At 33.8% G+C, this 27,509-nt stretch overlaps 1 protein-coding gene across 19 annotated transcripts in view; it reads left to right on the top strand.

The window, feature by feature from the left end:
• LOC111059573 (aldehyde dehydrogenase, dimeric NADP-preferring) overlaps positions 1 to 27,509 on the top strand; it is a 64,743-nt gene that overhangs the window by 17,686 nt on the left and 19,548 nt on the right. For 4 of the 19 annotated variants that reach the window (XM_039421375.1, XM_039421374.1, XM_039421373.1 and 1 more), the window contains exons 2-3: positions 25,751 to 25,794; positions 27,306 to 27,449. In XM_039421375.1, the coding sequence (XP_039277309.1) occupies positions 25,751 to 25,794; positions 27,306 to 27,449 (188 nt within the window). Of the gene's footprint in view, positions 1 to 4,423; positions 4,661 to 10,047; positions 12,157 to 22,672; positions 22,842 to 25,750; positions 25,795 to 26,274; positions 26,384 to 26,747; positions 26,828 to 27,305; positions 27,450 to 27,509 lie in introns of those variants that run through there. The other 15 variants (XM_039421377.1, XM_039421376.1, XM_039421384.1 and 12 more) reach the window with 13 other exon arrangements.

Here is a 27,509-nt window from a genome sequence, read left to right as displayed (position 1 = left end):
ATCACACTGGAGAAACTAAATAGGAATAATATCTTCATATCCACCACTTATGTCAAATAATATGACCACCTTGTATCCGGTAACCTACTCCAATTAATTTACCGTACATCCCATGCGGAGTCTTCACGAATGGGCCTGGCTTGGTCACAATCCTTGATTGGAGGCTTTCATCAAAATCACTTCTCTCTAATGATATTCTCTCTTTTAATAAGTGAGACAAACTGTTATTATAACTAAGTCACTAATCTTGAATTGATTCCAATTCTTCAACACTATAACTCTATTACTTCTTGTAGGTTTTCTTTCCTATTACTTGAAAAGTACCTTGAATAAGTGATTAAACTTGAATTGAATTGATTTATTCAACTGTTAATCTGTAACTTGAATTAATTACTTGCCATTTTTGTCACATTTATTCAATCACAAAAATTATTCTAAAATTCATGCAGTTATTTAATTATTCTTCTTCTGATAAACTACAAAATAATTAGTTTTTAAACTATCCATTTGATTCCCACAAAATGGTGCTGTCCAGAAGTTAATCACAATCTGTGAAATAAGTAACTACAACAGTATCGATCTACATTAAATTATTTTGAATCAAGTTCAACCTCAATTTCCAATTTCAAGCAGTCCCCATTTTTAGATTTACTGAAAAATAGGCATCGCGTTTACTGAAGCCTCCATTGAAGTTGAGTTTCTCGGTCTGTTTTAGAATAATGTTGAATAGGATTCTAGCAATGAACAGGGATCCGTTAGCAGCTACTTTCTACATGCAAGAGATATTCACTTTTTAAGGTCGTTTTAGTAGTGGCGAGAGCTACACAAGAACTAGTTTGTGTTGTGATTTGGATTCAGTCATCTTTTTACTTGGAGTCAATAAAGTCAAGGTGGTCATGACTTGAAAACTGAACATGCTTCCAAGCAATACCTGCCAGCGCCAGGTTCACAACAAAGGAATGAATAAAATTCGGTGCCAATAATGGAACTTATAGTTAGGTCATTCTAAAATAATGGGATAAGGGGAAATGAATGTTTTATTATTTGCTCTTGTAACCTGGAGTTTTAACCCAACTTACTTTTTTATTGTACTGCTATGAAACTTGAGTGTTATTGAAACTGTAATCTACCACCTGAAATGACCACCTTCTCCTCCTAGGAAAAATCTCGATTTTTCTGCAATGAACCAAGTTAAGTACAATATAGGCCAATTTCTCAGTTATATCCTAACATGACATGAATATTATTCATAATATATCCCCAATATACTGAACTCATATTCTTCAGAAATATTAATGTTCTTGATGAAAAGCAAAGTTTCATAATGCTCTCTCGATCACTTGCTATTTTCTATTTTGAATATTTGAGAGAATCATTATTCTACAATCCTTGAATGATAAATATCATTTGTTTAGTAGGCTATTCACAGTATCTACATGCAAAGTCTCAATAATCGTATTCCATAATATTACGTGAGCGATAGAATAGTGGGCGGGGGGATTTTGACGCAGACTGCGTAGTTGAAATTCTTGTGGGAAAGATGTTCCTCAAAGCAAATATTACAGGTGGGGCTACGAAACATGATCTGAAGTTGAATTTTGAAGCGATAGAAAATTAGTTCTTTTCAATTCGAATAGGATTCCTACACAGACCTATCTTCAAATTTCTCTTGTGAATGAAATATTAAGCTGTTTTCCATAATGTTCACCAATCCTGTATAAGTTATAATCAGTAGCGTAGCCAGGATTTTGAAATGGGATGGGTTGACCGACAATTTTGGGCCCCCTATAGACTGCACCTAGAAGAATTTGATGGAGGTGAGGGTGTATTATCTTTGATTTCTGAGCTTCTTTTTTGGGCTTGTAGTAGGAAAGGGTTGTAACTTTACTTCGCTACGCCAATGGTTACAGTACAGTACCATACTTTCCATTTATACTTGAGTGATATCGATACATAATGCTGATAAAAACTTCAACATTCTGTATTTTCTTAATGAAATTGAACTAGCAACTAACTAGTAAATAATATTATTTGTATCTCGTATGGCATTTTGTTATAGAGAGTTCCTTACAGTAGGGTCCCATCTAGCTAGCTAAAATCTCTAGTTCTTAAACTGAAAGTAATATTTTGACTTCGGCATTTACTGAGTCCTAACTGCATTATTTTTTATCTAAAAATCATCGAATGAATACAAACGTTTCTCGTACAATTTTCCGAGACCAATCTAGATGACGAGCTTAGCTTTTTCATAAATGATTCGAATTGAGCATCGATCTCTATGCCCATCATTAGAACTAAATAGATAGAAATGATGATTGATCTCACAACCAGTTTTTCCTACGAAAAACAAGATATTTCATGTCATGATCTATGTACAGAAACACTCAATACTTTTCCTTGACTGATTCAATTCATATCAAGTCATTCCACATTTTTATATTTTTTTCTTACCGTCATCTTTCATGGATCCTCATCTCATAAATCTTTCATTGGATTGAAATTTTTCTAAGAAATAATAGCAATATCTCGATGAAAACACACCCCTAAAACAGCTAAAATTGTGCATTCTTCATTGTGAATATTATTCGAGAATTTTTGGGAAAATAGATTAATCATTCCAGGCACGTATTCAGTAAGAAGGATCAGTCTCATCACGAGTTTACATCCAGTTGCCAACTACGATATCACTTATAAATACTACGCTCTTCACGTCAATGCATGATGTTTTTCATCGGTAGTTTCTCTAACACGATTGCCTCCTTATTTGCTTGCAGCATTGGCACAGACATACCAATTCATCATGCGGCCAAATGCGTCTGCTCATATATTATCACGCAATATCTAAGCATCATTTTCAGTTCAGTACACTATTGAACGTGAAGCACTCTGTACAATAGGAAATTAGTAGCGTTCAGGTGCTGCTACGGAAACGCGGACTTGGAAATGTCTGGGACCCAAATGAACTTTTACTTTCCCATTCCTGCTTCTCCACAAAGCTAGTGAACGCTGCTAATGTCCGTCCCTTTATGCAGCGAGCTTCAAATCCATGGTTGATAGCATTCTATCATTATAATGCTGAGGAGGATGTGAACTTATAGTGAAAAATAATTAATGTTTACATTATTATGAATAAAATATTTCTTGCTTCAAGCCACAGCTCCAGCTGAAGAGAAGTTTCCAATTTTATCCTGAGATGACTGGATAACCGTCAAAATAACCAAATTCCATAGAAATTACTGTCTCTGAAGATATTAGAGTCACCGTAAGGGTCAAATTTATAGTGGAGCGGCGAAGTTATTGAAGTGTATCGGAGAAGGTAGCTGAGAGTGTTCAAATAATGCATGTATCTAACATACTGTCTCCGCTTCCTTCCACCTTCTTGTCTACCTCCGACGCTCAAAAATACTCTGATACATTTACATGCAAGCATCATCTCCAACACTCTCAGCTACCTTCTCTGATACATTTTATCTTCACCGCTTTACTGTTTTGACCATATTATTACTACTAGTTCTTTGAACAGTAGACCTCGCGCATTGATAAACCACAGCCTCCTCTAATACTGTCCATACTGTTCATCAGAAGTAATACTGGAATACTGTCCTTCAGAGTAAATTCTGTCCTGTCGTGTCGTGTCGGCGAGATATTGGTATGAAAACGGCCAATGATTGGGTTGATGCAATGTACTCGTAGGTACATTGGGTTGGCGTACCGACAATACTAATCATCTGTTGTGAACCAAAAGCCAATTTCTTACAAGACATAGCCTACTGTCAACTGATAAGCCCGAGTTGAAAGCAGAGGAAGGTCGAGAAATACTATGTTACTTTGAATTATTATGATTGCATGCAATTGAACCAATTGAAATAATCCAGTCGACAGCTGATTGATCATCGATAATTTTATAGTCTGATTTTTACAGAAATATTGGATTATGCAGGAGACTCCATCTCATTCCATATTATCAACACACAATATCATAGCCACCTCTAATACAAGGCCCCGGCCTACGATATTGCAACGTCGCAGTGTAGGCCTAGAATCTAATACATGATTGGTGAAAAAGATTTTGAAAAAACCATCTGATCTTTTCCACCAATCATGTATTAGATTATAGGCCTACACTGCGACGTTGCAATATCGTAGGCCGGGGCCTTGTATTAAAGGTGGCTATGACAATATTCAAAAAGGAACATTCCTATCAAACTTCATGAAAATCTATTCCAGCGTATCGCCGTGAATGCGGAGCAAACATACATACATTAATAAATGCATACATACAAACAAAAAGAGAAATGCAAAACCGACGACTTGAATCTTAGACCTCACTTCGTTCGGTCAATAATGCAGTTTGAAACACTCAGCGCCCTCTATTAGTGAAATACCGAAGCGAATGTGAGTAGAGTAGCTCCCAATGTTTCATGAAGAGAGCGCTGCATGTAGCCGCTGATACGAGTGAAGAGAGTGTGAGTGGTGACTGGTGACTGGTGAGCGAGAGAAACTTCACTGAACGCGGTTTATAGTCATTACTGTGTCTGTCAGTGTATAGATAATTTTTCCGTATTGGTCAGTGAGTAGTTCCACTCTTGTGATTTTTATAGAAAACAGCTTGCGGTGAAAATTACGGAAGAGCAGATTTGGATTACATTAATTCCACGAAGTAAGTTGATAAACTATACATATTACAAAGTTAGATTCAACCATTTGGAGAATCCAACTTCGTCTAGCTATCCTATATCATATCAAATGCCTTTTTAAGTAGAGTGTATTATCAAGTGCAATTAGACATTGTGGAAAAAATCAAATAATATAATACTTTCTTAGCTCTATAACATCACAACTCTCTATTAATAACTTTTTTGTAACATTAAGCCTAGTAGACGAATTATTTTAATATCATCAGGATAAATTAGAAATTGAGTTGATAAATAAAGCAAAACAGCAATTTATCAATTATGCAGCACATGTCATACAACATCAATCTGTTCAACTAAAATAATAGATAAATATTTTCATTTGGTGAGCCAATTATTGACCCATCGATTACTAACCACTCTAACATTTCACTTATGGTACCGTATCAATAATATTATTCTACAAATTCGCTGAGTGTACTGAGTATTGTGAAGATTAGAAATGATTTGAATAACAATAATGCAAAACCACCAAAAAATGGTTAGTATTGTTTTTAAAATATTTTCAAGATTAAAAATAATGCTACTGAATATGGGGTACAACTCGTGTTGTATTGAGTCCATCACTATTTACTAGTGTATAATGACTCCCAAAATCTTATTCCATGAATCTCATCAACCATGAAAAAAATTGTTCAATTTAATAATGAGCGAGTGTCAGCATCCCTCTAGATTAGGCAGTGAGTACTATAATATCAGAAATTTTATGATTCTACTAGAACATGGCTTAAATCACTCTAATATGATTATTATTATAGGTGAAATAATTGTATGAGCTGACAGTGCTGGGTACATCATTATATAAAATTTGTGGTACGCTGCACATATAGGTAATAGATTTTTTTCTTCGTTGTCTTGAATGAATTAACTTTGTTCATTCATATTAAAATTTATAACGGAATGTATACGAGGAATAAAAGTAACCTCACATATTCACCAGCTTAGATTATCTTAGATTCTTACTAGTAGTTCTGTGAACAGTAGACCTCACGCAGTTTTCTTATCCACAAGTATACAGTGTCACCTGTTCTTCACCGGCTTCTCCAGACATCGCTGTCTAAAAAACCTCATTGTATTAATATGTATATATCGACACGCAGTTAAAAAAGTAATATTCCTGCTGAATCTCATAGTGACGTGTTTAGCCGTAAATGCGTTATATACATACATACAGACAGACAGACGAAAGAGAATCCTATGAAACATAGACCTCACTGCGTTCGGTCAATAATTTGCTGGTAGCAAGAAAACACTATAATAATATACATTCCAACTGGAAATAATAATTGATCACTCAAAAATAATGGTAGAAGAGAAAATGTATTCTATCAATCCATTATACTGTCAAAAACAAAAGGAAATTCCATAATTATTATTCGTGAATGAAGATGTTATGCGATCTAAAGATGTTTATATTTTGAATTAAACAGACGAATATGATCATGAAAGTGAAGTTGAATTGTTAGAAGAGTGGATATCACATATACATTCTGGAGAACGTTGTTACCATTCATCAAAGTTCGGGAGAAGAACAATATTGAGTTTGAACTCAGATTTGAGTCACTGAAGCTTGATCTTCTCTCTTTTCTCGATTATAATTTATTGATGATGACCTATGACAGCCCTAAGAAGAAAATAATATGATGTTTTATAACTTTGTAGAAAAACCTCGAAGCTACTGGTTTTTATTGGATTATGACAAAACTGAGGGATTCAAGTATTTTTTTTCAGGGATCTGATAATCTAATTATTGTACAATTTGCAATTGTATGAATAAAACAATGAAATAAGAGCAAATGTGAACAAAGGTACACAAAAGTACACGAGTTCTCTTTTATTGCATAACTTTGAATAGATAGCTGTTAGAAAATCGATTCATCCTCACAACAATAGATAGGCCTACTTTCAACTATTGTACCTCCATACAAACGAGTAGATACCACAGCGCTATCTTGTGCTATTTAAAATTGAAATGACTAGCAAAATATGAAATAATCTATCACAGCAGTTCGCTCACTGTTTGCTCGAAATTGGATCTGAATCATGAATTTAGAAATTCAAATGCTAGTGTTCTGTAGCACCAGAAAAAATCCAATTCTCATCTTGTTACTGTTGACTGAAAAGTTCTAGGATAATTATATCATGGATGAGTTCAGATAACCGTGTCACTAAATATTTCAGACAATGGGACTCGCTGTTTAAATTCAAGATAATGGCATTTTTAGTACCTAATCTACATTTCAGTCCAGAGATTCAAAAGTTGGAAATTTTCATATTTTTTTAGAAGCTGATAAAAAGGCTGATAATACACTAGGGTTAAACGGAAGCCAATGAGTGCCAGTTATTCAATAAGGCTACAATAATGAATCACTTGACACCGCTCTGCATAGAAGAGTCAAAGCTCAATGCTCTAGAGAGTTTATTCATTTCTAGCTCACCACATTGTAATACTGAACACATTTCCTTCTTTAAGTCAATTTTAGGGCATGAAAATTAGTGATTGTATTTTTCATTGATCAAGAAAAGCAAAAAGTGAAGTTTTTTCTCACGTCAGAAATTTATTCATTCCCGGCAATGGCCTGCACTATGTAATTAAATGAAAAGAATAATGAAATGCTTTCAAAATCTATTCATGATGCAAATTATTGATATCTATAGTCTCGATTATATTGCTCGTGGATCTATTGGAGGTGCAGGTTGAATAAATTATAGGTAAAATATGCATCTATTTTTTGATAGATATGTAGTAAGAGACATGAATATAATTAATCATGTAATACAAGCAGGACATACTCACAAATATTCATATAATCTGAAAAAATGTTAATTTCATCTTCAATATAATATAATATAGGCCTACTGAATATAGCGACAACAATTCATTCATGAAAACAAATCTGTCTGATATTAGTGCGAACTATTGATTTTCTGGGAGATTAATGGATATACTATCCAATACAATACAGGATTTTAATCAATTGAATTGGATAGTATATCCATTAATCTCCCAGAAAATCAATAGTTCGCACTAATATCAGACAGATTTGTTTGAGATTAATGGATATACTATCCAATTCAATTGATTAAAATCCTGTATTGCATTGGCTCATTTTTATACTAAGAAAATACGAGATGTTATCTATTATTATCTATATGTGTATTTCCTCTCAAATGGAATGATTACGTCTAGGTCTACCCGTAGTTCTTTTTAACTCAGTAAAACCTGTCCTGCAAATGAAAGCAAAAGTGCATCATAGGCCTACTGCTGCTTTTCTACTCTGGTGAAAGTGATATTATTATAGTGTCAACTCACAGTTGTGTGTTTATCATTTTCAGAGAGAATACTCACACTTGAGTTAATAAAGAATACTTCTTTATTGTTAATTTGGAATAATTTTCAGATGAATCTATATTATTTTTTGATTTGCGAAATCTTAAATTTGCAAGTAAAATTATTCATATATTCAAGTGTTGAACAGCCAGATTGTTATTATCCATTAAGTTGAGGCACTTTGAGCTTATTAACTGCTACGTTGAGCAGTAAACGTTCCTATTTTAGTCTTTTTTTCTGAAATATTAGACACGGATACGATCTTACTTTCTCTAAGTTTATTACAAACAAAATGCACCTGAACTTGGATATTTTTCACTTTAGATACAGTTGCTGGTCCGATGTTGTTATATCTATCCATAATGAAAACACTGGGATTTTATCGAAAATATCACTTATTTATTGTAAAATAACAAACATGTTTTGACACCAACTTAAGATGGCACCATTGGTGTTGAAACATGTTTGTTATTTTACAATAAATAAGTGATTTTTTTGACAAAATCCCAGTGTTTTCATAACTCGGATATCTTAGAAGTTATCAAAAATATCAATTTAAGCTTCAAGGTCACTAGGATATAGTTGTAGTCCTAGAGCTTTTTGTGAAGCGAAAGCGTTATTTTTCATAAAAAATATAGTGGAACAGTTATTTTATTTTAAAAAGTTTCATTACCATGTTTATCAATGCTTTACAATAATTAGTCCAATGGAAATCGTTTCTTGCTTTACAACAATCAATTGTATTTTTTTCTATTGATCAATACTATATAGGTAGCCATCTAGTCTAAAGACTCAGAGTTAATTTTTTCTATCCTAAAATACTATAAAATTGAACAGTGAATTTTCTCACTCAATCACTTCTCTGCTCTTTCAATGGACACTACTTGAACAAGCACTACACTAGTTCAAACGGTTTCCTCCATTTGAGCCTCTGCACCAACCCTCAATTGTCTAGCAGCTGGATTGCCTCGACGTTGTCATGTTGCCTCGTGCCTCTCCGCATGCCTCTAGATCTCGGTGGACACCGAAATAAATAGATAGAGCTGCAAATAAATAAATATGTCGACGTGCAGGTCTCTAAGAAAAACGCTGTTCCTGACATACCAAGGAGCATCCACAATGTTCCTTAGCACCTTGTTTTGGAATCGTTGTATGACATTGATGTTGCTGTCTTTGGTACACCCCCAAAGTTGTATACCATATACGTCCATATTGGCTTTAATTTCTGTAAGTACAGAATAGAAGTACTTTGTTTCGGATTGAAAGGTTGAAGTTTCTTCCGATCAGCCAATACAGCTTCTTATATATGATTCCAAGCTCTTCTCAATTGTGAATAATAGGACTACTTATTTACTTATGCATCAGGAGGATAAATTAGGTACCGGTAACTTACTGTATTTACTTACTCACTGCTTAGCTCTACAGGTCGCTACAACCCTTGGCCTCCCTCACAAAGCCTCTCCATCTCTCTCGATCGACTGCCTGCCTTTTCCAGTTTCCCACCTTCAAGCGTTCTCAAATCCTGCTCTTCGTCATCTGTCCATCTATTCCTTGGCCTTCCTTCTCTTCTTCTATTATATATTCTTTCCCTCCATATACATTTGGCAATCCTTTCATCACCCATTCTCAGCAAGAGCCCCATCCACCTAATCCTGTCAGCTTTAATAAATCGGACGATGTCTTCACTCCCCAAGAAGCGCTCGATTTCACTACTTTTTCTCCTTATCCAAATCCCATGTTCGTGAACAGGGCCCACCATCCTCCTAATAACCTTTCTCTCAAAGATTCGAAGCCTTTCTATGTCCCCAGCAGTGAGTACCCGAATCTCAGAGCCATAACTTATGGTATATAAGTCATATAAGCCATAACTTATTACTGTATTGGCATAGATTATTATTCACGTGATAGATACTACTTGATGAAGTGTGTATGAGAAGTTTCTAATTGATTCCCAATAGTGGAAGAAATAAATTGATATAAGAGATAAAAGATTAGCATGATGGTATGAACAGGCTGTGAAATGTAAATTGAAGTTTTATGTGTATCACTATGTAAGGATAATTCACTCCTTTTAGACCTTCAAAACTATCAAATTCAATGGAAAAATAAAAAAGGCTAGCAACACCATGATGAATCTCATTTTCTAATCCTTCTACTTTCCATCTTTCCATCTTTTCAAAATTGTAGGAACTCTGAAAGAATTCAAATCACTCTATGCTTTTCCACTTAGCCGCTACCATAAGTAGGCCTACCTCTACTCTGTTTCAGGCGTTAACTTTTATAAAAGTGATTATTTGAATCCATGATAACTAGTCTCTTTGCTTATTAGCCGAACAAAACTCTACACTCGGTGATCTAAATATCTGGTAAATCAAGATACCAGCAAATTCGGAAGCAACAGGTGACCTTAGCAATGGTAGCTAAACTTGTTCCCAGCCATCAAAAATATACGAAGGCTGTAATTCGGCCTTTGGTTTTTTATGAAGTTCAATCAGTCAGAAACAAAATTATCTTCTTAACCTCTTTTCCAAATAACATTGTGAATCTGAATCATTCCATCATTTTGTTCAGAATCCTCGGTTAATGACTTTGAATATTAGCTCCCATCATTGATGTATAACTTTCATTTGCATATTGATATTTTTGTTAGGTATTATATAATATTGCATTTACAGCCCTGCACTCAGTCTAATTATTATGTATATTTCTCTATCAGTGCCCACAGGGGTGGGGGGGGGGGTACTAGGACGCAGTTCTTGGGGGGGCCCTAAAAAAGGTCATCTTCTGTGTTTAACTTTTTTGCGAAGGATGTCTTCTGTTTCTGGGGCGCGGATAGTGCTAAATTTGAGATATTTAGGGGAGGTGCGTCCTTGGCATTGGAAGGAGGGATGTTTACCCCTGATCATTATCCAATTGAAACTGTAGACTTGATGAAATATTGAAAATTATTGAGATCCTATTGAAATTATTATAACTAATAGGCTATTATTATAGATATATCGACATGAACTTGACTTCGTATTGTCTTCGAAACAAAATAACTGAATTGTTCCTTTCATACCTTGTTAGAGGAAAAATTTAGAATTTCATTACCAATCTATTTTGTCTCATTTTTGTTGAATTTAGAATTTTCAATTATTTTTTTTCCAAAATAAGATAAGTAAAGCTACATATGCGCTTTCTACTCCCTTTGTAGGGTGAGCACTCCTAGAGGAGCCGATCTCCTCAAAATAGATACCATTTTTTATGACCGAACCACCTAAATCTGCAGTTCCACTCATCTCTCATCATCATCATCATCATCATCATCATCTGTCTCATTATTCACGTACAAGAAAAAATAGCTCCTTATCACCTCGCAAAATTAGTTCAAGAGCCCAAATTTCCACATCAATAATTATATAGATCCTTAATTAATCCATTGATAAATTCACAATAATGGTATTTAAGTCACATAAGTTATTGTTCACCCTTTGAAATTGAATTGAAGAATGCGAGCAGTCAAGCCTAATCTCCGTCTTCAACTTTAATAATAACCAATCTGAATGTAAGCTACAACAAAGTTTGTTATTTTTTCATTCAATCCATGAGAATGTTATCCGAGGATAGTTACATAAGACAGTTGTATTGCGTGTATGTATTAATGAGCACTTGTGAATTAATTGCAATATAGTTCATTGTTTGAAATGGAACAGTTTCCGGAAGTGCGGCCGCAACTTTGCATGCATACTTTTCCGGCCAGAGACGCATCATAGAACACGGACAAGTTCAATTAGTGATGATAGCCTTGCGCCGTGCTCCTAGGGCCGGGGGCCGGTCAGGCTTGTTTTTGCCACAGACGTCATACTGGCAAAGCAGGGGCATCTCAAGGTCGAGCACTGGACTCCTGCAAGACGCGCAGCTTTGCTTTTCCACAAACTCACTCGTCTCCTATAGTAAATACCGTAACAGTTTTAGCATAACTTGTGGTATTATTCCAGTTCAAAAATTACATTTTTAGACAGTTGAATTTTCTTATAATAATTATTCAAAGCAAAATTTTCAGTGCTACGTGCTCTTTCATTCAGTGGTGTCCAATATTCAAATTTGTGGACTTTTATTGCTGCATACCCGCAAAGTGCACTGTCATAAGTAAGTAACATGTATATGACTGCTGTCATCTAACATTACAAGAAGAAATCAATATACTCATTCTGTTCCTATGTATATACCTTCTATAGAGGCCTTGAGTCTTTCTATATTACAATAGAGATTCTCTTGATTCTTTTTTTATAAAGAGCTGTTGTATTCTTATGTTTTCCTAATACGCTATTTTTAACTTATTCTAAAACACTATTTGAAATATATGTTGACAAATGAAGCTCATTTCCTGACATGAGAGAGTTAAAATGGAATTTGAGGTATGGTTTTAATTTTTCAAAGAAAAAATTGAACTGTTTCAATGCACATAAGATAACAGACTATTTGAAGTAATGTAATAAAAATAATTTGACCCTCTTTTTCCTACTCTTGAGGCCGTTTTTATGAATGAAATATTCAATATTGTATACATAATATAATACCTACATACTATTTCATGTTTGTGAGCGTAGGTATATTCAATTAATATCATAAAGTCGTTGTTATTCTATTCTACCGTACTCTATTCTTAAGTAGATTGTACAGCTGGAACGGCAAATCAGATTTCAATATCGTCTTTTATTAAATCCCACTCCACACTGATGACTGATACAGCTACAAATACACAGCAACAGCTACAATAGGTTGTGTTTATATTAGAAAAATCGGTCTACATTACTATTCTTATTACTATACTTATTCTACATTAGCCTACTACTATTATTATTATAGCCAACCAATATAATTTCATCTCCAAATTTATTTCATTAATGAATTATAATATTATTGTTGTTCTTTTTGATCCATGGTATTCCCTTAATCAATCTAAAACAATTCATAAAATAATGAATGTAATTTTGTAGTGAGGTCCAAGCAGAACAGCATTGCCGATTCTCTGCCTTGTGACTGCCTTCGATTGAGAATATTAGTTGATATCAGTATATCTGATGTAATATAAACCGTTCATCAAGTACTGTTTAAAATAATATTATAGTCTATCAGTCAAGAAAAGTTTTTTTACAAGATTAAATAATTAATTTTTATGATTGAGATTGAATATTCCATTAATTGACTGTGCTTCGCAAGGGTCTGTTTGAATCACGTCACAAACTGAAAACTTGAGGAACTGGGTAGCCATTCCGGCTGATGATGCGTCATTCGTGAATTTCTCATTTCTTACAAGTATAAGACGATTCTTTCTTTTATTATAGTATAGATTATATTTCTACATTGTTAAAAACGATCTGGCAACTTTGCGGAGGAAGAGGGATAGCGCTATATCTGCTTCGACAAATGATAGACAAGGATAGCAACAACAATGTTAATCAAATACTGACATTATAACGTGGACCTCACAATAGAAATAAATTTATAATAAGAGAATGCCACCGGTAACACAAGACGAGAATACGAATAGTTCAATGACCATCATCTTTTAATATTTCCAATGGAACACTGTTAATACGATTTGATAGAGATTTAAAAGGGGGGTTTACCTTCTACCGCATATAATAGTAGAAATGGTAATCAGTTACATAATCATATGAAGAAAAATCAATGGTTGATTCTTTTGCTTTGCGTTTATTGCTGTTAGTGTATAAAATGACACAAGACACTATTAGTCATATTACTCCTGATAATTAATTAGTCGGACGATAAGAGTCTTCCAATAACAAAAACAACTACCGTGAAAATTGGTGAGACATTCTCTTTCTCATGCATTTGTTCATGGAGCGCAATACGATGGCGATGGCCCATTAGCATCGATCATTGAACTACGATAATTCTAAAATCTGAACAACAATATTTTATCTACCTCCGATCATTACCTAATTCTTACAATACATATTTCATCATTCCACTCAATACTTCGGTTATACTTGGTTCGTATATATTTTTCTACTGTATGCGTGTACTACCGCTCTGAATGAAAATTTAGAATGCTCAGGTTCTTCTTTGATGAATAAACACAATGATTTGTGCAATGTTTGATCAAGTGAGAGTGCTAGGAATATCAAAACATTATTCATGAAGATGAGCAGAAATAACTTGACCATCCATGATACCGTATGTGTTTTGAATAGAGATAAGTGAGAAGAATAAGTTACTTTTTCATCTGTTGCTTTGGAATTTAAACTACAGCCATGAATTTGTTTACACAATTCGTATATCGTGCTAAACGATACTATAAACGTGACTAAGATAACTTACGGTATGTTTACTGATGATAAAATAATAGAAAATCTATATAAATAAAAGCGAAATGGCACTGATTCATTCACTCACTGACTCAGCACTCATTCATTTATCCATTACTAGCCGTCAGGCTCGCTTCGCTCGCCATATCCGTCTAGCCAGGGGGCTCCGCCCCCTGGACCCACGACTGGATCGTCCAAGAATGAGGTCAGCAGTCTCGCTACGCTCGCCTGCATTTTTCATTTGAGCATTTTTATCATATGTTAGGACAATCCAGTCCAGACTAAACGTCTGGCTAAACGGATGTGGCGAACGAAGTAACTGACGGCTAGTAATATAATATTCCCAGGATTTAAGTAGCATTGCCCAATCAATTTTTCCGCGATAAATGCATTTAAATCTTCAACTTGGTGCCAACCTAACAAAGTCAACTCAACTTAATGCCAACCTGACAAATATTATTAATTTAGTTGCCAGTTAACAACTGTTTCGAAGAGGTACTCTATCTTGATTATAGTTCTATAGTAACATATGATATGGAAATTTCAATTATAATTAAGAGATTGGGAGAAGAGGAATATACATGCTAAAAGACGAACTTTAAACCCTTAAAAACAACCCTTAGAGTCAAAATATTGCCAAAAGATTTCTTAGTGCGCCTCTAAAGGGCCAACTGAACATACCTACCAAATTTGAACGTTTTTGGTCCGGTAGATTTTTAGTTCTGCGAGTGAGTGAGTGAGTGAGTGAGTGAGTCAGTCAGTCAGTGAGTGAGTGCCATTTCGCTTTTATATATATAGATCAACAGAACTGAAAATCTACTGGGTCAAATACGTTCAAATTTGGCATGATTGTTCAGTTGGCCATCTAGAGGCGCACTAAGAACGGTTTTGAAAAACATCAAAGATACGCCCAAAATCTGCGATTTTTCTGCGTTTTTCTTCGTTTTCTCACATTTTTCAAGAATCAATTAAGAGAAAATGTTCAAACTTGGTACAAAAGCTCGGTCTAGAACTAGAAATTTTGTCCTGAAAGGACTTCAAAATTATGCCAAAAATACGCCCAATATATTATATAGGCGCTCCCAGCGCTTCTTTCTCTTCTCTCAAGTTTTTCATTGTGAGAAACTCAATATTTCTTTGAGTTTTCAAAGCATTTTTCACATTTATCAAGCAAATTCATACTTGATAGGGTTGGATAAGGATGTTTGTTAAGTTCTCCATATCATTCCTGTTTCAAATTTCAGAGAAGTATTAGACTGAAACAAAATCATTATCTCAACCACTCTCTAATTGAGAAATAAAATATTAATTCTGATGAAAATATAGATTCTTGCAATCCTGAAAACTATATAATTCAAAGAAAACTGGTGATTGAATCGAGCCTGAAAGTCTCTTTTGACTTTTTAACGGAAGGAAGAGAGCTGAAATGAAAAATGCAGGCAGGCGAAGCGAGCCTGCTGATTCTATTTTTGGATGATGCAGCTGACTAGACGGATAAGGCAAGCGAAGCAATCCTGCCCCTGCCGGCTAGTAGCTACAAAGATAAAAGAAAATAGGGGCTACACATTCAATGATCATAGAGTGGTAAAGTGGAATAATAAAATAATTATTTTCTTTTTCACTCGTGAATATGAATGGGATATAACAATTAATATGAACATCATTCTGTTGAATTTTGTCTTTCTGATGGTTGGCTATATGCAGAGGCTGATAGTCATTCTTCATATCGATGGATGGATATGTATATGAATGCTGTTCAATGTAACTTTTTGTCACATTCTACTCAATTCCTTTATAATATATATGTAAGAAATAATATTGAAACAAATAGATATCAGTTTGAGTGCGTTTTTCTGAAACTCGTATAGAATCCTAATGAGTTTATCAACTAGCAGGTTACCCGTGCTCCGCAAGTATCTAAATTAAAAACTTGTCAAAGTGAAAACTTGCTCCATTGGAATCTTGAAGAATTTGAAATAGGCCTATACTATCCTCGATAAATCAAGAATCAATTATATGCAAAATTTCAAGTTAATCAGTCCAGTAGTTCAGACGTGATGATGCGTCATTCGTGAATTTCCTATCCCGTTCTTTTATTTATTATTTAGTATAGATAAATTACCAACCGGAATAATGATTCCGGATCTTCTATTTAATTAGTATAGATAAATTAACAACCGGAATAATGATGAGTGGGCTTGTTAAACATAATAGTGATGAGAAAAGTAACTTATTAGTCAGCACTGGAAAACCCAGTATACGGTAGGCCTATATTTAGGAAAATAATTTCCTCTTGTGAAATGCGTCGCTTTCAAAGCTGAAAGTCTTTTACCGTTTTCAGTAAGTGCACTTTCATTGGAAAGGCGACATAACTATTAAAATAGTCTGATGTAATCACCAAAAGTACATTACAGTGAAAAATTAGGCTAGTGATTCTAAATAAAGCATTTTCTCCAAGTCACTAGAAAACTAGCTCTCTACCTGGACATCACTCCAGTGATAAATAAAGTCGTTTGAAATACGATAAAATAGTAGATTATAATATTATAAACAATCATTCAACGATGATTGCTTTTAGAACTTATTTTAATGAGTCTTTACAAAGTCACAAGGAATGAGTTGTTCCAGTAAATTGTTATAATATTAACAAAAACAACATGCAGATCATAATATTATTATCATAGAAATCCAATAGAAAAATGTGAGTCTATAACTTGGAAGATGTCCAATAGGGATAATCATTTATTATTTAAATCATGTATTGACAACAAAATAGTGCTGATTTATCCATTGTTTCAATCGAATATTAATGAGAATAATCACAAAAATGTGTGTCAGGTTAGCGTTATTGAATTCAACCAAATTGATAATATATATTATGATTCTGGTGCTAAATAATTGATTATTCATTATTAGAATGTCATGACTTAATGCAAATCAAATATGATTGGATGTTCACATAAATACTGTATTATAATTTTTACTTATATGCTTTTGAACAAAAGCCCACCCATACGAGTAGTAGCTCCATCTTATACGGTATCAGATCTATTCTGTTCATATATAGGTATAAAGTATTCTCATAACTGTAACTAGCAGTTGAATACAAGGTTTCTTATAATCGTATCGACCTTGTAAAACCTAGTGAGAACTATAATTCCATTCAACTGTATGAAATAATATGTTGATAACACTAGGGATTTCAGTTAGTTGGGCACACTATAGGCTTACCAAAGGCTCTAAGATAGCCTTTCATTCTTTCCATTTCTCATCATTAATTTATTCATATTCCAGATCTGGAAATGACTGTTTATTTGTATTGTTGAAAAGGAAATGACTGTCATCCGTTCAATTGAAACTTTATTCAGAAATGGTTAGGGGAGAAGTAATTGCTGATTTCGTACCTGACCTATTGCCATGGACTAAAAAACATTTCTTGAATCTGTGCTATTGCTTGGAACTATTTTCAATATCTACGATACGCTGATGTGAAAGGGACAGATTGCGTATCATTGGTTAAATATTGCGAAATACAACTGCTATGTCTTCCAAAGACGTATCCTAGCTACACGTCACTATAGGTGTGTGACGACCTTTTATGTGGACCTCACTATACAGTGTAAATAGTCTGTCAACTAGACAGCCCGAGTTGAAAGCAGTGAAAATTGGAGAGAAATAGTTCAAGTATTGAGTTAATAATTGCATGTAATTAAATAATCGACTTGACAAATTAATTCCATTAGTCTATTTTCTGGTTTTCCCTTCACATGTTCAGTAGTAGATGATGAGTACTGTAATATTACTATATTAGTAATATTAGAGTATAAAGGTAATTGTTTTGCTGAAAAAAAACTTTTCAACAGTTTTGAAGTTTATTATCATTCCGTCTCAGTTGAGGATGGAATAATTATAAACTGAATATATTTTCAACTAGCAAGTAAAACGTGCTCTGCACGAAATTTTGTGTTGTGGAATACAATCTACTTATGTCTAGGAATAAACATTAAAAAAAAAAATTTCCAGTTACGTTGAAAAGTGGCCATTGCTGCACTGATTACAGAACGCAAAGAATCACTTTTCCGCTCTAGTGCGGGAAAAATTTTTCTGCACTCCAGATTTGCAACATGGCAACGCAAAATACTCAGTAGGTTATATGGAGCAACAGTGCAGCAAAATGAAAATGAAGTTGGTAACAGTGACTGGGCTGCTATAGTGAGCAGAGGTGCAACGAAGCACAACGAGCACCTTATTATTCATTTCGTTATTATATCTAATTAAATAAATGTATGTATCTTGGTTTAAGTGCAGTAGCATATACTTATATTTATTTTTTGTAAAGCTTTTTTGTATTTTGTTTTTGGCAGAATAAATTATATATTATAACGAGGACAGTGACAGCACAGTGCCACATTCAGCACACAGCCGCCTCTTCATTCAAACACTACTACATTATTCAATTTGACAATAAATTAAGGTTTTTATTAATAATAAAATTACACAGAAAAACATTTGATGGAATTCAGGCAATTTTACTCGTAATTACCCACTTTTCATATTCAATGGTAACTGTAGGAGAAATTAAATGTGAAATACGTGCGCAAAGTTCCTCTGCTGCACTCAACAAACCATTCCAGTAAACGTTTCTTTCGGTGCAGCAAACTGTTACTTTGCGCACTAGTTGCACAAATAACTAATGTATCACTTTTTTGTTCAATATAGTTACGTTAATTAATTTACTTTTTCTTTGATAGTTCTTGTAGGATTTTTGTTAGTTATCTATGCTTTAGTGTTCCACCAAAACAAAATTACCCACAATTCCCAGGCTAATTCAGATTTGACTTCAAGTGAATTTCTCTAAGAGCAAAACTTATGGAATGAATAATAATTAATGTAGCTTTGAAAGTCACGGGATGTATGGATAAGCGAGATCGTTTTAGTATGGACTGTCTATATTTCATCAGTTCCTGTATGGAATATAAATATGCATGAGTGTTCCAATTATTCCCAACATAAAATATGCACTTTCAGTTGGGTATAATAAGAAAAACCCATAATCCTATCTTTTTTGCATGAGTACTGAATGGAAGTGCTCATTTTTGATTTTCAAAGGATGTAGGTGAATATATCATGGTAAACAATAATAAAAATTGTAACATTTCTTCCCCAAACCAGTACATCTAAGCGAATAAGAGTGCAAAGATCAGAAAAAAACCAGGTAAAAACTTATACAAGAATATTTTTGTCACTGATAGTGATATGAGGCCATCAAAATAGGCTATATTATAGCAAAGAAAAGATCTGAAGGAAGAATTTTCGAAAATTATCTAAATTAATTCATAAGAATTACAAGAAATAAGATGGGGTACCACACCCCAGTTTTATATTAGTGTACAATTTCCATAGGTTTTATTTACGTGGACAATTCTTATGAGTAGAGTTGAAAATTACTAGCAAAAAATGAGTTTGGAAGGTCTCGAACGCTTTTGATTCATGAAGCGCGCGCGAATTATCAATTAAGGATGTGCACAAAGAAGAAGGGAAGCACATCCTCTTCTCTGTGGGATGTGCAAAGGCTGAAATAAACTTTCTACTGGTTATATTTTTTCAAAGTTTTTCAATTTCTATAATATCATCAAGTTATCAAAATGAAAATGTTTTCTCAGGAAAACACAATTTTCCCGATCATTACTTTCTGGAGAACATCTTTAAAACTGATGACAGCTATGATGATGATGAACATCTGCCACATACTGTTCAAGAATCAGCGAGGATCACTCCAGTCACTGTAATTGAAGTGGAAAATATGATCAAGAGTAGCATCAAAACCAGGAAGGCACCAGGGTTTGATCTCATAACTGGAGATGTATTGAAACAGCTTCCTAGGAAGGCTCTCTTGAAGCTTACATTCCTCATAAATACATGTTTCAGGCTGAGATATGTCCCAGATTACTGGAAATTTGCAGAGGTCATCATGATTTTAAAGCCTGGAAAAGCACTACATTATGTTACATCTTACAGGCCAATCTCTCTCCAACCTGTAATCTCAAAACTTTTTGGAAAACTGCTTTTGAAAAGATTAAAGCCACTTATAGAGATTAAAAAGTTGATACCAAAACATCAATTCGGATTTAGAGAGAAACACACCACCATAGAGCAAGTCTACAGAATCACAATTTAATTGAGATGGCTCTTGAAGAGAAGAACATTTGTAGTGCAGTATTCCTGGGTGTTGCCCAAGCATTTGATAAGGTGTGGCATAGAGGTCTATTAGCAAAATTAAGAACTATGCTTTCAATTGAATACACTGAAATATTGGAGTCATATCTAGTGGGAAGATATTTCAGAGTAGAGCAGGAAACCGCCTATTCAGAGCTGAAAGAAATTGGAGCAGGAGTACCTCAAGGTGATGTTCTTGGGCCAATTCTATATCTACTGTATACTAGCGATCTACCTGAGTTGGAAAATGATACAGTGGCAACATTTGCTGAAGACACGGCTGTACTAACTCTGGGCGACAACAGTCAGGAATCTATGAGGAAACTTCAAGATGCTGCTGATGAAATCTCCAGTTGGGCTAAACTGTGGAAAATCAAAGTGAATGATACCAAGTCTGTCCAAGTCAACTTCACAAACAGAAAATGTGAGCAAATTTCACTAGCCATCAATGGGAAACCTGTTCCATTTGCTAACGAGGCCAAATACCTAGGCATGACTCTGGATGCAAGGTTGCGTTAGAAAGCACACGTGAAGAAGAAGAGAGAAGAACGAGGTATCATATATAGAAAAATATACAGGTTAATAGGCCGAAATTCTGCTCTTTCAACCTACAACAAGATCCTCATCTACAAGCAAATCCTGAAACCCATATGGATGTATGGAATCCAACTCTGGGGCTGTGCCAGCAAGAGAAACGTCGATGTAATCCAATGATTCCAGAACAAAGTTTTGAGGAACATCGTCAATGCTTCAAGATTCAGCCGAAACGCCGACATTCAGAGAGACCTGGAGGTGGAGTTCGTTGTAGCAGAAATTGGGCGCTTCGCACGCAAGCATGCAGACAGGATCCAACGGCATGGAAATGAAGAAGTCGCTCAGCTACTTGACAACACACATGTGCTGCGCAGATTGAAGAGGACCAAACCCTTCGAGTTGTGTGGTGTTGTGGAGTGAAAATGTCAAAAGCAGAGCAGTGTTGATAGTGTGAATGTGTATATTATAATACATGATAATTTATTTATATATTACTATTATTATTTTTGTTAATTTTAAGTTAGTTGCTAGAAGTAGTAGTCCTGGTTAGAACTACCTATTTTATTAATATTAAACCCATTATTATATTATGAAAATTGCTCATTAGTCTTTTTAGACTAGATTGCAATAGGATTAAAAAAAATAAAAAATTACTTTTTGAGATATGAGCGCCTAAAGTTTAAATTTTTGGGACACAACATTTCAAATCCGGTACCGTAAGAGATTTATAGGATGTAGCCTATTCTTCATGGTATTGTTGATTGAATAAAACTAACATTATTTCTGAAAATATAAATTTTTGAGAAAGTTTTTCAATTTACTAAAAATTAACTCAACTAGAAGTTATCTCTGGTAAATTGAATAACATTTTCAGAAATTGATATTTTGAGAAAATTTTTGTTTCATTCAATAACACGAAGAATATCCTCTAAATCTCATGGATTTATCTCTTACCGAATTTGAAATGTTCTATTCCAAAAATTTAAACTTTAGGCGCTCAGAATATCTCAAAAAGTAATGATCGAAAAAAATGATTTCCTGAGAAAAATTTTTCATTTTGATAGCTCAATAATAATTATACAAATCGAAAAACTTTGAAAAAAAAATCACCAGTAGAAAGTTTATTTTTAGCCTTTGCACAGCTTTAAGCTTCGGAGTCTCTTGAAGTATGCCCAGTTTGGTTGGGCTCTACAGTCGAGTAAATTTTGGATACCAAACAAATAAAAATTTGTTGCAATTAAATTAGAAGTAATTGACTAATAACAATGAAAATAGACCTATGACCATCCTCGATAAATAGAGAATCTTCATGTAAAATTCCAAGTTAACTCTTAGTTCAGTCGTAAATTTCCTATCCCGTACACGTGTAAGACGATTCTTCCCTTTATTAAATTTATAGATCGAAAATTAGATAATATGGGTATATTTATATTATTATAGATGTCGTGCAAAATAAAGATATTATTTTTAAAAACTCTCCGAGAATTCAAGTTACCCGCTTAATCCACATTTCCAATGTTCCCAGTTTAAAAAGGAAATTTTCTTTGTGACGAGTTTGTTGGCAACACTGAAATCAAGTGTTTATTTCTCAGCTGAGAGGTGACAGCTGAAACAGAAACAGAAGGGATTTGCCCTCCAATAAAAATTAGGTTATCTTGTCAGTTGCCTTCCCATTTATCAACAAAGAAACCGTACATTATTATTCATGTTTCATGTTATCTCATCACGCAATAGATCTACAATTGTCAGGTAATACTTATGATAAATTTTGATTTTGGATAACGGAAATGTAGTTCAATTAATAGTATATTTTAATTTCTTTTAAAGTGCAATGCACTTGTCAAACATTTATAGCTATTGTTTCTTTTACAGTTTAAAATAAAGTACTCAAATCCACCGATTAAGAAATTGGTTTTGAATATTGGAAGCAAATATTAAAATTAAAACGTCAAAACCGTATAAGTTTTAAAACGAAATATCCTAACCACACGCATTCTTCTGACTTGAATTTATGATAATCAGACTCCAAGTAGCCTATAGGTGAACCCCAAACAAAATGTAAGTTAGGCCTAATCATGCAGATTTAATAGCCTTATTATTATTATTCCAATATACCTTTTTTGTTTTGTACTGGTTTATTTGCTTTTCTGACCAATGAGGCGTAGTATATCTATTTCGGTTTTTACAAGTAATTTGATTGATCAGCCTTATCACAGTTAGGTTAATTCATTCTACACATCCATGTTATGAGCATATTCAATCTTTTTCAATTATTCAACTAGATAAATAATCAACTTTGTTTCTCTTTGATTATACTCTTTGTATAATGCAAGCATAGCCTAATGGAAAACTATCAATAATTGGCTTTATAAATTGACAAAAATAAAAATTTCTTTTCAACCAATTCAATCGACGCCCACATCCTCACATCACCATCTTAAATATTTATTTCGGGGGGCACTTTAGTATATGGGCCGCGGAACCTATCATTGAGACCTACATAGATCGATAGAGGAGATCAAGACGAGATCAACCATGTATAACATTGTTGTCGATTTCCAAGGATTAGCTGAAAAAACATGGCGGAAAGTTCAAAATTTTTATATCAATTTTTATTTTTTATAATTTTTTTATGGCTACAATAGGTTTTAAAATGGTGCAATCTTATGTAAAATTTGACGAGAAATCCAATGAAACCGGTTTCAGATTCGTAACTCCAGTAGTTTTTGAGATATTGCAAAAAATGTGCAGAAAAGTGCAAACTTTTTGCTTTAAAAGAGGTTAACTTGTTTCCATAGTGATTAATAGGAATTTTAAACTATTGGATTTAGTAAAATCATTAATTCTAAAGAAAAAATGTTCAGTCACTTGATAGCCTAAACTCAAAATTGTTCGAGATTTTTGGGAAAATAAAAAAAAATTACACACTCAATACTTTTCAATGTTTGTTATTTATCATTTTTTACTAATTTCAGTCACTATTGAATTGATTAAATCTCATTTAGACTTTTGCAGGGAAACCATTGTAATAGATTTGAGGTTAGGAGCTTTTATAAATTATTAAGATATTTGGAGAAAATGCAAGAAAATGTAGTATTGTAGCTTTAGAAGAGTTCAATATGTTTGCATAGGCATAGTGCTGACCGATATTGAGGATCACATTCTATTCAGCTTCCAATCCAATGCAGAAGCTTTAAAAGATTGTAAAAATAAGTAAATTAAACCAAGCTTTTTCCAACCTAAGCTTTTTTGTAATCTTAGCTTTTCCTAACCTAAGCTTTCCCTAACCTAAACTTTACCTGACCCTAGCTTCTCCTAATCTAAGCTTTCCTCATTCTAAGCTTTTCCTGGTCCAAGATCCTTGTAACCTAAGCTTACCCTAACCTAAGCTTTTTCTAACCTAAAATTTTCCAACCTAAGCTTTTCCTAATCTAAGCTTTCCCTAACCTCAGCTTTTCCTAACCTAAGCTTTTTCCTAATCTGAGCTTTTTCCTAATCTAAGCTTTTCCTAACTTAAGCTTCTTCCTAATCTAAGCTTTTCCCAACCCAAGCTTTTCCTGACACTAGCTTCTCCTAACCTAAGCTTTTTCCAACCTAAGCTCTCCCCAACCCAAAGTTTTTCTGACCCGTTCCCCAATCTAAGCATTTTACAACCTAAGCTATTCCTAACCTGACCAATTTCCAACCTAAGCTTTTCCCAACCTAAGCTTTTCCTAACCCAAGCTTTCCGTAATTTAAGCTTTTCCTAACCTAAGTTCTTTCCTAACCTAAGCTTTTCCAGACCGTAGCTTCTCCTAACCTAAGCTTTTCCTAACCCAAGCTTTCTGTAATTTAAGCTTTTCCTAACCTAAGTTCTTTCCTAAGCTAAGCTTTTCCAGGCCATTGCTTCTCCTAACCTAAGCTTTTCCTAACCTAAGTTTTCCCTAACCAAAGTTTTTCCCGACCCTAGCTTCTCCTAACCTAAGCTTTCCCTAATTCAAGCTTTTCCTAACCTAAACTATTCCTGATCCAAGCTTCTCCTAACCTAAGCTTTTACTAATCTAAGCTTTTCCCAACCTAAACTTTTCCTAACCTAAGATTTTCCTAGGTAGCAAATAATAGAGTTGTAATATTTTTATTTTCCCAAATATCTCGAACAATTTTGAGTTTAGGCTATCAAGTGACTGAACATTTTTTCTTTAGAATTTATTATTCTACTGAATCCAATTGTTTTAAATACCTATCAATCAATCACCATGAAAACAGGTTAACCTCTTTTAAAGCAAAAATTTGCACTTTTTGCTCTTTTTTCTGCATTATCTAAAAACTACTGAAGTTACGAACATGAAACCGGTTTCAGTGAATTTCTCGTCAAATTTTACATAAGATTGCACTAGTTTGAAACATATTGTAGCCATAGAAAAATTATTAAAAAAAAATGATATAAAAATTTTGAACTTTCCGCCATGTTTTTTCAGCTAATCCTTGGAAATCGACAACAATGTTATACATAGTTGATCTTGTCTTGACCTCCTCTATCGATCTATTTAGGTCTCAATGCTGGATTCCGCGGCTCATATACTAAAGTGCAGCCTTTATTTCAATATTAGAAAGATGTTTGAAATAATTACTCGTCGGACTAATAGACCTGTAACTAACCAAACTCTTCTTGTTTTCAGAAAGTGAACCACTTCTCGACAACAAGATGGTTAACTACAGTGAGGTAAGAGTTTCCATTCTCTTCAAAAATCATATTTATTCTATTGATTTTTATTCTCTTTTAAAAATCTTAGCTTAATTCGTTAGGTAGTTGAAAATTTCCATGAAAATAGAATACGGTACGGTATTCTTTAATTTAGTACTGTTCAACTTGAAAATAGATTTTCTGAAAATTTATGGTAAATTAACATCAGTTAATGAATCGGTCAGATTGTCTTAAACTCCATTTGGAAAAAAACATTTTCATTTTATTTTGAATAGGGTAGTTCCAAATTATCACATAAGACTCACTTCACAGTAAATTGTAGGCCCAGTTGCATCTCTTATTACTTATCAACAAAAAAATAGCCGACACAGTAGCAAATAATTGCTATTGGTATCAATAACTTTTAATATATGTTTTTTTTATTCGTAGCCTAATTATTATTTTAATCCAAGTTACATGCTTTTACAATGATTCATAAGATTGTTTTCTCTCTAATAGTTAGTACAGAGCTGCCGCTCTGTATTCGACTCTGGCAAGACAAAACCTTATGAGTACCGCATTGGACAACTGCAACGCCTCATGCGTATGTACATCGAGAATGGACCAGATTTGGAAGGATCGAGGAGAGGCATAGATTGGATTTCTTTAAGAAAAAAAATATTTTTTATGGGGAGAAAATTTTTCAATATACTTCCTAGAGAGTTGAAAGAAATAGAGGAGGTTGAATATCTACAAAAAAAATTGAAGGAATATTTGGTGGGACTATCCCTATACTCTTTGCAGGAGTATGTCAATCTGACTGCAAGATTTTAGAATCTTGTTTTTTATCAAAATTTGTGACTTCTTTATGTGTAAGGTTGATTTTTGTGACGATATTAATAATTCTTGTTGTAATTTGACACTGTTCAGATGTATTTAGTGCATTTTTATGAATAAAGAAATTTTCAATTCAATTCAACTCGTCGGACTAATAGACCTGTAACTAACCAAACTCTTCTTGTTTTCAGAAAGTGAACCACTTCTCGACAACAAGATGGTTAACTACAGTGAGGTAAGAGTTTCCATTCTCTTCAAAAATCATATTATTATATTTTATTGATTTTTATTCTTTTTTAAAAATCCTAGCTTAATTCGTTAGGTAGTTGAAAATTTCCATGAAAATAGAATACGGTACGGTATTCTTTAATTTAGTACTGTTCAACTTGAAAATAGATTTTCTGAAAATTTATGGTAAATTAACATCAGCTAATGAATCGGTCAGGTTGTCTTAAACTCCATTTGGAAAAAAACATTTTCATTTTATTTTGAATAGGGTAGTTCCAAATTATCTCATAAGACTCACTTCACAGTAAATTGTAGGCCCAGTTGCATCTCTTATTACTTAACAAAAAAATAGCCGACACAGTAGCAAATAATTGCTATTGGTATTAATAACTTTTAATTTATGTTTTTTTTATTCTTAGCCTAATTATTTTAATCCAAGTTACATGCTTTTACAATGATTCATAAGATTGTTTTCTCTCTAATAGTTAGTACAGAGCTGCCGCTCTGTATTCGACTCTGGCAAGACAAAACCTTATGAGTACCGCATTGGACAACTGCAACGCCTCATGCGTATGTACATCGAGAATGGACCAGATTTGGCTGCGGCTTTGGCTACTGATCTGAGAAAGGTTAGTCTTCTACTAAGTAGAACAGTCTGTAGTCCTAGAGATATAACTCTTAACATAAAG

The sequence above is a fragment of the Nilaparvata lugens genome, chromosome 2 (genome assembly GCF_014356525.2).
Source record: "Nilaparvata lugens isolate BPH chromosome 2, ASM1435652v1, whole genome shotgun sequence".
Classification (NCBI taxonomy): Eukaryota; Metazoa; Arthropoda; class Insecta; order Hemiptera; family Delphacidae; genus Nilaparvata; species Nilaparvata lugens.
Note: the sequence above shows the minus strand (reverse complement) of the source record. Positions and strands in the feature narration are given on the sequence as shown.